Below are 13,788 nucleotides of genomic sequence, written 5' to 3'. Positions count from 1 at the left end.
AGCTTCTCTGTTACCATTATCAGCAGTAAAGTAATCACAACTCTTTTCAAAAATATATCCCCATGCTGCCTACCTTTGGCACTGTGTTTTACTCATGAAAAATTTCAATTAACCCACAAACGCTTAGTCAGAGTCCGCCAGAAAAATGTATACACTTTAAGAAAAAAAAACTATATATCATATTTCTTAATTACATTTAATTATTGTTCAAACATGTGTTACAAACTTTCAAGTAAGCATATGTTTACATTACATGTTCAAAATGTCAATGCCAGTATGCTGATACAGGATGATAGAGTGTACACATTTTTCTGGCGGACTCTGCTTTTCAACTTGATTTCTGAAATATAACTGATCTCTTGCTTTATTTAACGATCTCATATCTATATATTTTCATTGAGATTAATAAAAATGGGTACAAAACAATTACGTCAATATATATTACGTCATATCACAGAGTAGGAAAAAATGAAATATTTGAGTTTTACGTCCCACGGTTATGCCGGTTAGGCTAAAGGAGACGGTGATGATGAGTAATGAATGAAATGGTGGAATGAAGAAAGTGGGAGGAAACGGGAGAACCCCGAGGAAACCCACGCACACGGTGTTCGTCCACCACAAAGTTCACTTAGCACAGAGTAAGGTCGACTACGTCCAGCTTACCTACTGTTTTTTTTTTTTTTAATTTTTTTTAAAGCCTGGTTGTGCCTACATAGTTATTTGTGTCGAAGACAAACAAACACATTCATTGTAACAATACTAATAAAAAAAGCTTGTCATTTGGGATAAAAGTTTGCAGCTCACTAAATCATCTAGTCTTTCTTTATATGAGATTGGTGTCTGTACTTAGGAACAAACGTGATCAAGAAACATATTCGATATATATATATACTTTTGTTTGTAACATATAATCTTAATCCTCTTCTCCCTCTCCCTGTACAAATTCTCTCATTGCACCTACTTAAATTGTCATCTGGACGTAAAACAAACGCACTTTCGCGAGTTATGCTGGCATTGGTTCTCGAAACCTGTAATAGCTATCACGGGTCTATTTTATAAAGGACACAGGTCGTGTAACTTCAGCATAAAAAATATTTTGTTTATTCCCGCTGGGGACACTTGATCGAAAAGATGTTAACAGCTTTTTCAGACCAGCTATACTGAGTACTTTTTTCTGGGTTTTCCTCATTCACAACAGGCAAATGCCAGGATGGTACCTAACATGTACGCCCCAGACCGCTTCTCCCTTCTCTGGATAATGTATTCGCCGAGGAATGTCACCTCTCATACGTGACGGACTTACTGTTGCCAATAATGCCTAGAAATATGTATAAATAAATAAATATACTTATTATTATTATTATTATTATTATTATTATTATTATTATTATTATTATTATTATTATTATTATTATTATTATTATTATTAGTGTTGCTGATTTGTAACGTTTGCAGGAAATGTACAAAGAACTTCCAGGCTTGTCTCGCAAGATTCATTTTCAACCACAAAGTTTCGTTGACTTCCGAGGAAGTTTTTCAAGCAGCAAAAAAGGTGCAGTGAAGCTTAATAAAAAGCACAAAACATCACCGACATGATTAAACGGATGAGGAAGGAAACAGCTACTCTAGTTATTAATAACTCTCCGTATCTTATATCACTTTTTTGCTGGCTCAAAAATTTCTTCGAAACTGAATGAACATTTGTGATTAAAATGAAAATTGCAAAGCAAAATGGAAACTCCTTTACATATGAATCATACCATTTCATTTTCTTATGATGATTTTATTATTAGCATATGCAACTGCTCTTGCTGTTTTCGCTAGATACTGCTACCAGCTTTGAACTATAAAACATTTGGTGTATGGATCGTATTAGTTCATGTCTTTGAAATTAATGAAATCGACAAACAGCAAAACATAGTCAAATATAAGTCACATTTATGATGCAATTTCCATGCAAAATGCTAATATGAAACAAACACGATACAACAAATGTCATATACAGTAAAACCTGCCTTCAACGGACCCTTTATTAAACGGAAAACTGTCTTAAACGGAAATATTTCACGGTCCCATGAATTTTGGAGTACAAAACGTGTAAAAGTCCCTTCATTAAGCGGAAACTTTATTATGCGGACAACGGAAAGCAAAAGAAACCTTTAACGGAAAATTCTGAGTTCCGGACTACAGCGTTTAGAAAATGTTTAGACATTCTGTGAGAGGGTAAATATGTATACATTGTATGTCTGCGATAAATTCTTCGTTCTTTTGTTAAATCTTTTTGGGCATTGTTGACCTTCCCCAACCACTACTCATATTCACCTCCACAATGTTTCTTTAATCCCCTCACCTTAATCAAGAATCATACGGAAAGTCGGAAAGGAGAAGATGAGGTGAAAGAAGAAGAGGAATACGGTACCGAGTTCGAAGAAAAGTGTAGAAAAGAGACGTATCAAGATGCTCTGAGAAGTTTAAAGGAACTACAACAATTTGCCTTACGAAAAAATGACTCTGATTTACTTAGTGCAATTTCTCAGGCTAAAGTGTGTGCGGAAAGTAGAGCAGCCAAGCAGCAATGTATACAGAAAACTCTGTTTGACTACTGGAAAAAATAAAGAAAGCATGTGCATAGCATATTTTGTATTAATTTTAAACTTTCTGTGTATTAATTCGTAGAAGAAAGAAATGTTGTAATTGAAAAAGGCACGTAGAACATTTTCTCAGTATGTCCATTATAAGCATCTACTTTAAAAAAAAAAAAAAAGAAAAAAAAAAAGGAAACGTCTACCTCCATTAAGCGGAAACCTGACTTAAACGGAAATTTTTGCCAGTCCCGCTCGATTCCGCTAAAGGCAGGTTTCACTGTATTTGCGTTTACATTTTCGTACTTAGAAAAGCTTTGTACAATTATCGAATAATAAAACTCAAAGTGAAAACAAACTGTTCATATTTAAACAATATCCTATAAATCATAGAAAAAACTGTTAATATAAAATATATATAAAGATCCTATCTGAACACGTCGTAAAACGCGAAAATATCAATATTTCGCCCAATCTCTTATCTTTCGACATGGTTTACAAAATACCACGGTACAAACAGATTTACGAAGAAGGTACCATATGTCACTGGAAGGTTGAAAGAAAAACTAATTGAAAGAAGTAAAACAAAGTATGAATATCAATTTGAACATTGCATAATATAAAAACGGTTGGCAAATGATAATCAAATGCCCTGACAACGACTCACGAATCCTGCTAATTTGAGAGGTTCAAATAGAAGTTAAAGACACTCATGGTGTCCTTTAAGTTTTTCATACATTTTCTTCATAAGATTTGATGTAGAGAAAATGTCTTAATAGCCTTAACTCGCCAAGACAAACCAAAAGTTAATAATAATAATAATAATAATAAAACGTTTATTACCCAACAGTTTTTGAGACAATAATATACCAACTTCACTAATTTCAAGTCATATATATATATATATATATATATATATATATATATATATATATATATATATATATATATATATATATATATATATATATATACGAAAATCGGTCGTAATTTTTGCACTTTACTAAGAAATTATTAAGTCAGACGGTGGTGCTTTGTATCATTGCTAGCTAGCAAATGCTCTCACTGTTCCTTCGGGCAAATTCCGTGTACTTCCTTTTGCATTTTCACATAGAATTCATCTGGACTCGAAGTCTCATATGAAATTCGAACGCCTCATATGTCATTTGGAAGGGGCTAAACTTGCACAATGACTGAAGGAGCCAGGAAGTCAAAAGATGATGCATGTTGACAATATTCAAAAGAAGTTTACTGTTATTACGAATTATTTTGAAAAGAAACTGAAACCAAATCAGTAATTGTTCAGTGTTCACTCTCTGTTTAGACATTGTCTGTCTGATGTTTTTGTGCAATATGCACTTATTTTGCCATAATGTATAATGCCATAATTTTTATGCGGTCTTCAATTATATCCACATGGTTTTGTAATTGTTTTGTAATGTCATACATGGAAGTGGTCACATCCCATCCAGTAAAATTTAGCTTCCATAAGTACTTTTGGAAGTTAAATTCTGCCCAACCGGCCTTCGGTAGGGGATTTTATTTAAACAAGAATAAATTTTTTCATGACTTCGGGTCCGTATTTAGTTACTTTTTTTAAAATGTGTGGTCCCTTTATGCTCCTTTTTGCTGCGAGAATTGGTCCTTTCTTCTCTATTCTTCTGGTTAGCATGTGTTGGGAGCCCTGCATTCGATCCCCCCCATCCCTCTTCCTTCTATTATAGGTCAAACATCTAAAAAAAGAAACAAAATGATGAAACATGTACTTAATTTATTTTAAATGAAAAGTCTGTCTAAACACCAAATTTTGTTTCTAACCTTAGGAATACCGAGATAAGAACATCTTATTATACCTAGGTAGTAATTACAACCCCTACCCCATTTCATTCTCGCTTGTTTTCTTCCCTTCTCAGAAAAAAAAAAAAAAGCTAAAACTCGTGTTTAATTATTTTAAATGAAAAGTCTAAATACCAAATTTATGTCTCCGGAGTCCGAGATATGGATCCTTCCCTTTCAAAAATCATTCCTTGGTGGTACCTTACGTTACAAATCATATGTACCGTCCAAATTTCAAGCTTCTAGTTTAAGCAGTTTGGCCTAGGCGATAATCAATCATTCAGGACTTATTTTATGTATAAAGGCATATTAATTAAAATTTTCCATAAACAGAGGCGTGCGTTGTGCCATTTGAGAAATTGATTGATTAAAGTTTTATGGCGGAAAACTGAAACAGTTCAGTATGTATTAAGCAGGATCACAATAGGTAAAACGAGGACTCATTGCTGCATCTTCAAGGTAAATCTGCAAAGCAAATTCATGATAACATATTCGACATTTATAAGAACGTTTCTTCTTTTATGACACTGTGAAAGGTTAGAAAAACATGTTCCGGTTTGAAAGTAAATTAGACTTGATTACCGCACTGAAAACACGGTTTAGAACCCACACAAAGAAGTCTTATAATGAGCAAATCAAGACGAAGAGATGGGAGCAGTTTCAGACGATTTTCCCCAGGAGGGTGGTTGAACAAACTAGAGTGAAAGTTATACTTCGAAAATACTAGTAACACATGGTGAACACGATCGTAGAAATTCCTCATCATCACTAGATGTAAGAGTATTGCTTTGAGAGATAATGGTACAGGATTAATGTTTAGATCAATTTTCGGGTACATACCTTGAATCCTAGTACAAACTAAAGTGTACTTGTCGACCGACCTTCGTATCTCAGCACGACAGAAAAGGGCCTATCCGGTTGCAATGATGTGAGCGGAGGGGAGCTGAAATTCAACTCAAATGTAGAAGAGGCTATATAGATTCTATATTCCAAAAACAAACTGTCCAAAAATGGATTGAACATAATCAAAAAACGCACGAAACATTAAAGATTAATGTCAGTAAAACAAATAATTCCTCTTTTATCTCAAAAATCAAAAGAGGTAGATGGTTGAAATTAAGCTATAATACAGGACATATTATAAAGATTTTATATTCAAAACAGAATTTTTTCTAAAATGGATGGAACATAGTCAAAAACATACAAAACATTAACATTAATGTCAATGGAAAATCAATTAACAAAAATGAAGTCGTCAACATATCCCAAAAACTATAATAAGGAGATGGCTAATTGAAAGCTTATTGCAAAGACATAATGAAGAGTTTAATAACGATGTATAGCACGTAAGGTAAATTTTGATGAAACATTGTTAAAAAGCAAGTTGTTTGAGTAAAATAAACAATAATGATAAAGTACATGCACCTTCTTCGAATTGCCTAAGGCGCCCCACGCGGAGGTGATGTGCCTGATATATACTTCACATCTGGATTTGAAATATGCAGACTCGATTTAGGAAGCAACTTGACTTTTGAGCTGATCACGTGACAGTCTGGTTCCTATGGCAAATCGGATAGGCTTTTTATTTAAGTAGACTTCAAATTGGTGATCTTATCTAAATGGTTTTAGTGTTCCTGATATCATCTTAGGACATTTGGTTATTACTTATCAATCAGTTTTTACGTTATATATATGTTTATCTTAATATTCATACGTATGGACTATACTGCATTTTCTGTGTACGTAGTTTCAAAGGGAAGCTAATGATACCACTTTGTTCATTCTAAACGTAACGGCTCAGTTGACGCCATTTGTTGTTATTCTTGTCAACTATTTGATGCTTTGATGGAAGTAGGCTATGACGTTTTTCTATTGATCTATCCACATATAGAACCTTTATATAGTTTACATTGATGGTATCTCTACCGTATAGAACAAGCAATTCAAAATCTTAAAACATTATTCATTCAACAAGAAGTACCCAAACCATCTTTTAAAATTTACAACATGAATCACAATTTTCCATTTTACATTAAAACAGAGAAATATGCAATTCATGTAATTCTGTAGCATCTAGTAACAAAAGTGTAAGAGAAGCACTGTGAATATATCGTTCTGCTCAACTCCAGCATATTTAAGATGCATTTTTTTTTTTTTTTTTTTTTTTTACAAGGTCGTGTACTTACACTAGGTACATTTTGTGCCTTACAAGCAAATATTTAATTATTTTTTTCTCAAATGTTACTTCATTAAGAATGAAATGCTGTACAATTAATTACATATTAATCAATCACAGTTAAAGTCATTAAAACACAATAACATACTGAGCAAGACTATGTGTAATCTGAAAAATAAAAATTAAAAAAAAAAAAAAGAAAACGTAAACAGTTTCAACACAATAACTGTGTCTTTTCACAATATACATGATGAAGACACAGTTATTGTGTTGAAACTGTTACATGATTTTATTTTATTTATTTATTTTTTACATATTACACACAACCTTGGTCAGTGTGTATTGTGTTTTAGTACAATATGGAAACAAGACCTAATAGAATAGTTAAAGTTTATGTTAAGAATAATTGCGGTTAACGATCTCTGTTTCGTGATATTTTTGTATCAAATTTGATTAACACGCTTTCACAAGAACAAATCCAAAAATCAAGCGACGGAAAATTAACCATAGAATGTTGCCAACCTATCTTTCCACACAACCTAACTCCGATATGTAGTCATTTTCAACTTACTTGTTTATGAAAGCTTATTAACCGTATTTGATATGTTGAATTCACCTTTTTATTGTGTGGCAAGGGTGTTGCAATCACTATGTACATAAAATATATATACATTATAAACAAATTTGACAAAATAATACTAACAACAATACTCACAATTTCACTCTCGTTTTCTCAATTTAATACTTTTTTTTCATAAATTTATTTACTCCTTAATTTGAAAAAAAAATAGATATTATCATTAAAAATCAAACTATAAATTCATAAACTCTTGAAATCATAACTTTTACTCAATACACTGCAATTCTTCTAGTAAAATAAGTTTTGAATTATACATATATATAGAAACTATACAGTCAGCCACATGGTGTGATTAATATATTTTGTTATTAATATTCATGACCTGAAGAAGCTCAAAGTTTTATGGAGAACAAATAACAAAGCCAGTCCATCAATGAGTATTTCTGATTGTTAAAAAGAAAGTATACATAAGCGAAATCATGCTTTACAAACTTTTTTGTTCTAGCATTTTATTATTTTCTTTGTGTTTATCGGCATTTGACCATTAACATGTAAGTAAAGTTACACTAAGCAGCAGCAATCCCAAATTTATTCTAAAAAAGGTCCAACAAGATTCAATCACGAACATATTGAATCAACAATCAGAGCATCACCCGTATACTTTTATATATATATATATATAAATGAGATGTTCTTAAAATGGTGCCCACGGACTACAGAACACTTTTCTTTAAGTCAAAGCAATATATATATAAATTGTATACCTTTCAGGTCATCATCTGGAGACGCGAATTGCACAATGTGACAACGTCGCAGATAAAGAACCACAAGGTAGACTTACCAATCTATCAAATAGTTTACATCGATTCTTTTCAGATGACAGTTAAAGTTGACAGATGTTGACACTAGTACCACGTATTAGTATAACAATCCATTTAGGCCTAATTGCCCAATGGATTCGTATACCAATGTCAATGGTTACTAGTTAATCTGTCACGTTGTCACATAGTGAAACTTTTGATTCACCACAGCGGCTGAAGGAGGCTCTGGAGAGTATGGTATACCATTATACAGAATTTTTACTTTATTTTGACCTGAAAAATGGCGCTCTGTTGTCTGTGAACCCCATTTTTATAACACTCGTTATATATTGTTTCATTTATTATTGAGAGACCACTTATGCATGTAACAAAATTAGAATCGAATTGAGTTAAAAAAAAAAAAAAACGTGGAAATGTGTGTTCGGAAGAGAATTTACATCCCGGAGTTATTAAGTAATCGAAGAAAGAAAAAAAAAGGCTAATCATAAATGTCATGGTAGTAGATAGAAGTGCAGAGTTTGTGTAAAAAGTAACAACATTACAGTGCATACACTCTGAACATGTATTGAAAGGCGTTTATCAACTGAGGTGGAAGGAGCACATCTGTAACTTCTTAATACCACAAAGTAATTTTTACACGTGTTCGTCTCGTTACTGTGTTTGTATATAATCTGTTGAAATTTAGCGTGGCTTTTCAGTACCCAGGCCATATGATATGTGGTTCTGCAGTGTAAGGTAGAATTCGAACCACCATAATGCGTTCAATTTTCAATGCTTTCTCACAGGGGATCGAACTATGAATCACTTCCATCAAAGGCACGCTCGCTAGCCACTAAAGCAGAAGGAAGGGTTCTATTAACTTGGATTTCAAGTTCCATTGTAGATTCTTCATGCATTTCTTCGCAGTAAATATTTAAATTATGGGATAAGTTCTAGGAACATTCTAATTTATACATTTTACAGTTGTCACAGGAAAAAGCAAGAGATTCAACAACTCCCAATATCTTTCTTGGGTCTGCATAGCGTAGTCGCTAACGCTCTTGTGTTTTGGTGCGAGCAGTCGTGGGTTCGATTCCCGGTGGGGACAATCGAAAAAGGGTAAAAGCTTTTTCAAACCAGCCTTCCTGAGTGAGGTTTTCTTGAGTTTTCCCCATTCACACCAGGCAAATGCCGGGATGGTACCCAATATACAGGTCCCAGGCCGCTTCCTTTTCTTTCCTCGGATAGTATAATCACCGAGGAAGATCATCCCTCATACGTGACTGGTTAACATAACCATAGATGTCCGAAAGTCCAGAAATCTAATTGCTAATCCTAATCTTACATGTCTTGACAATAATGATAGCAGTCGGTGAAAATTAAACGTGTAATATTTCTTAAACAAAATTATAATAGAATACAGAATAGCAAGAGTTCCCTCTCTTTCACCCACCCACCCCTTTGTTATAGAAGGAATTTTAGCGGACGTCTCACAAGTAAAGGGTCCAAATGGATGAATCGAGTTGCGGGGTGAGACATAGTGCGCCTGATAGAAGATGTGAAAATATGTGTATATGCAAAGTTATAGCGGCTGAGCGCCATAAGAAACGGAGGGGGAGGGGATTAAAGTTGGTGGGAGAAGGGCTATGCTGTTATAGAAATACATTTTTAAAAAAACCGTTGAATTGTAAAAAGTAGTGAAAGATAGACAATGCAAACTATGGTAGTTTCACATACTGGCTAAAGAAGAATGGGCAGAGTAGATCACGAACCTCCGCCGCCATCTTAAAATCCGTCATTTTGAAATTTGTGATTTTTTTTTGAAATGGAAAGGTAGTCACGTGATATATCAATTAGCGTCAGCATGTTTTCAAAAAGTCAATTATGAACTTTAGTAATCGTAATCTGTACTTATTTGGAAAATTTAGGATCATGTTTATAGTTATTTACGAAAATCTAGGAGACTGATACTCGATGTTGAAAGTTTGGATTATTACGAAAACACATTCGACTGCAGTAGTCCATTTTTCATCCAGATATGACATACTACGCTCGTCCCAATATGCTATTGCTTACGAAGGTGAACAAAGAAAGTTGATTGAAAAATATAGCAAGTGTTAAAAAAATAGTGGTCTACGTGCAGTACGTAATAACTGCATTCCAATCTATCACATGTTATTGTGTTATAGTCTATATTAGTAAGTACGTCATTTAACAGAAGGTAGCTATATAAACTTCACTTTGTTGTCGACCAAAAGCGCAAAAAAGAAAAAAGCGGAAACGGTTCTTCCAGACCGGGACAGTTCTCTTCGGCACTATATGAAGCAAATTGGAAGTAATGTCACAAATAATCATGTAATAATATACAACTTGTATATCAAATATCATTGTTAGTTTTCTTGGCTTGTAGATATGTTAGCTTAGATGTGTTTTTGTGATAATCAAAACTTTCAACATACGAGTATCAGTCTCCTAGATTTTCGTAAATAACTGTAAACATGATCCTAAATTTTCCAAATAACTATTACTAAAATTGAAAGTTGACATTTTGAGAACTTGCTGGCCCTAATTGATATGTCACATGACTACCTTCCCATTTAAAAAAAAAAACACAGATTTCAAAATGGCGGATATCAAGATGGTGGCGGAGTTTCGTGATCAACTCTGCCCATTCTTCTTTTGCCAATAGGTGAAACTACACCGTTTGCATCATCTTTCTTTCACTATTTTTACGATTCAACAGTTTATTTGACGTATTTCAATAACATAGCATAGCCCCTCTCCCACTAACTTTGACCCCCACCGTCTATTATGGCGCTCAGCCGCTACAACTTTGCACATACACATATTTTCACATCCTCTATCAGGCGCACTAAGTCTCATCCCGCAACTCATTCATCCATTTGGACCTTCATGAAATAGACTTCAGCAGCACATTCATGAAATAGATAACACGTTTTCCACCGATGTCAATTCGCTTCTTATTTTGCTCCGAAATGAAATTTCTGGTTTTGCGTCTCATGATTATGCACTTCAGGTCAAATGAGACAATTGATTAATGAAGGAAAAATGATTGTTAAAGAATTTGTGGAACGAAAATGTGGGAGAATGGTATCCACTACATAAATTAGTCTGAAATCGAACCAGGGACCTCTGGCACCAGAGGTGAGCGCTCTACCACGGAGTCACTATGCCTCTTTTGTTTCGTTCCGAATTTTCGGAGAAGTATTTACTGAGTTTGAACCATAGAAATAAATGAAAGAAAATTAGTAAATACACAAATGATGCTCTGATTATAGATTCAACAGCCATCTCTTCAAATGGGCTGAATCACTGTCAGTACATTCACTTAAAAGAAAATTCTGACATTTTTCTGCCATTAGTGCTTCTTTAAACTAACTTCAAAAAATTGATAGAAGTCCTTAAATACAGCATTAAACATCAGTCTCTTACATACAAACCTTGAAAAAAAAAAAAAAAAATCACACTTGGTTACACAAAACCAAATACCAAATTGAGTATCTTAACAAACGTTATCTACCAAACTACATTTTCCTACACAAAAGTAAAAGAATCAGATGCATAGATGCACCTAAATATCCGATACTTTCCAATTCCTTCGAATTTATCATGTTGGTAATGATGCTAGGAAAGAAATACCGCATGCCTCCATGCAGGGCAAAATTCAATCCCAGAATCCAACCTTGTCTTTCAGTTTCAACTGATTTACTGAGGCACGCCGTTATCAATACGTTGACTACAGTAATGGTTGACAACAGCATTACAGTTACTAGGACGAAATTGAAAGATACATCCACATGTATCTGAAATAAAAGGATATACAATTATTCAAATAATAGAATGGGTACAACAGATAATAATAATAATAATAATAATAATAATAATAATAATAATAATAATAATAATAATAACTAGCATTAATTATCCCCTTCGCTGGATTAAAATAAGAAAAATTAGTAATGTTCCGTTAGTCAGTTACTTTTTTACTAATACTGATGCGCTCTCTGATATTGGTCATTTTCGATCACCGCCCCCCCAAGTTGCGGAGCTAAATTTGGATTTAAACGACATCAGAAGTGTCACTGTTCATCTCAGCAACCCCGAAAACTATGGATTCGACACTAATATCCCTAATTTTCGATAATTTTCATATACCTTCCCTTCCCCTCCCCTCCCCTATGTTGTACCGTCAAAGTGAAATGATAAAAACCATAATCCCAAGCCCGAACTTTATGTATGTTGAAAATTTGATCGAGATTGGTCGGGTGGTTCAAGAGTTATTAAGTCACAAATATAGTCACTTCCATTTTGATTTATATAGACAAGAAGAAGAAGCCATGGTGCAAGAGCACAAACATGTAGCAAGAGAGACGGACACAAAAATTCGTTAGCAGCAAGGGCGGATCCAGGGGACAATCGCCTTCCCCCCAGAAAGGGAAGCTTTCTTATTTTATAATAATAAAAAAAAAACTAATCCCAGAGTTTGGAGCTCTTAAAAGTAGCTCTCTAAGTAGCAGCATTACAACCCCCCCCCCCCCTTCAGAAGTCCTTCCTGGATCCGCCCTGGTTAGCACGAGCATACATGAATGTGTAACCTGAGGTCATAAATCTGGCCACCACGCAACGGAAAGCTGAAGAGGTGGACAGAAATATGTCGCACATGAGCTGTATAGTTTCTGCGAAATCTTTTGCGACGCTAGGCTAACAGTAGTTCATTTTCTTCAGCATAAATAGGACTACTATGAAAGGCGTCAGCAGCTAGCTGAATTCCCGAGTGTTGAAGAGTATCAAGTTATTTCAGCATGGAGGAACAAACAGATGAATACACAGTACAAGTATAGTCCCACTTGGACCGAATTAGACTATGGTATAATCGAAACAGAACAATATAATCATCATCGCAGATGCAGTGGGAAAATACTGTCAACAAATATCTGATGAGTGTCGCCCAGATACAAGCCTGGATCAACAAGGCAGGTTCGTTGGCGGCAGATGTGAACTTACTGTGTTTTTTGACCAGAAAAACGAAAGGCTGTCTCGTCTGACCAAAGAAACAAGACGATTTAATGTTACTTGAAGCTGTCGAGTAATTCTGACACCATTTTTCTACAGAAATCACCCTGAGAGACTGGCTCGTCCATACATTTTAAAAGTTCTTCAGGAATATCGCTGTGTGACCACAAATCCCAGTCATCTAACCGTTTGAAGATTCCTTAACGCCAAGTTTATCATAAGCTTCCTCCAAATCAATATATATATTATATATATATATATATATATATATATATATATATATATATATATATATATATATATATATATATATATATATATATATATATATATAACATGATGCTAAGAGTATAAAAAAAAAGTTCTTGCATCTGGTTTCCGAGATCGCAAAATTGTTTGTAGTGGATCAGTAAGAGGAAAACTACACTGACACTTGCTCAACAGGGAGTTTGATTCTAAATACCAGAAGATTTTTCCTGTGAGCTTGTGGACACTATGAAAGTTGATTAACTCTAGCTTTCCGTTGGGACATGAAGTTACAATTGATAATCGGACATAGTGTCAAAAGAGAATTAAGTTATTAACTATTGTCATGTTTATGTAGATATGTATAAACCTAAGAGGTAAAAGTGAAAGTGAACACGTAAAGTTGATCGGTAGATCTATTAAAGTTTAAAAGGACATTATCGTTTTGTTGTTATGGTGATGTAGATGTGCATAATTACGATTTGATTTGAAATTGTATGTAATTCCATTTGAGAAGTGAAAGTAAATATGAAC

General features: G+C 34.0%; 1 protein-coding gene across 2 annotated transcripts in view; it reads right to left on the bottom strand.

Annotated features, from left to right (window-relative positions):
• Positions 1-3,574: 3,574 nt before the first annotated feature.
• The window catches only part of LOC145693606 (uncharacterized), a 64,448-nt gene continuing 54,234 nt past the window's right edge, over positions 3,575-13,788 (bottom strand). For both annotated transcript variants that reach the window (XM_081769745.1, XM_081769746.1), the window contains exon 8: positions 3,575-11,798. In XM_081769745.1, the coding sequence (XP_081625871.1) occupies positions 11,520-11,798 (279 nt within the window). In that variant the 3' untranslated portion in view covers positions 3,575-11,519. The remainder of the gene's footprint in view (positions 11,799-13,788) is intronic.

Source organism: Thermobia domestica, chromosome 8 (genome assembly GCF_964235325.1).
Source record: "Thermobia domestica chromosome 8, izTheDome1.hap1.1, whole genome shotgun sequence".
NCBI classification, from domain to species: Eukaryota; Metazoa; Arthropoda; class Insecta; order Zygentoma; family Lepismatidae; genus Thermobia; species Thermobia domestica.
The sequence above is the reverse complement of the archived record's forward strand: the minus strand, read 5'-3'. Positions and strand labels throughout refer to the sequence as shown.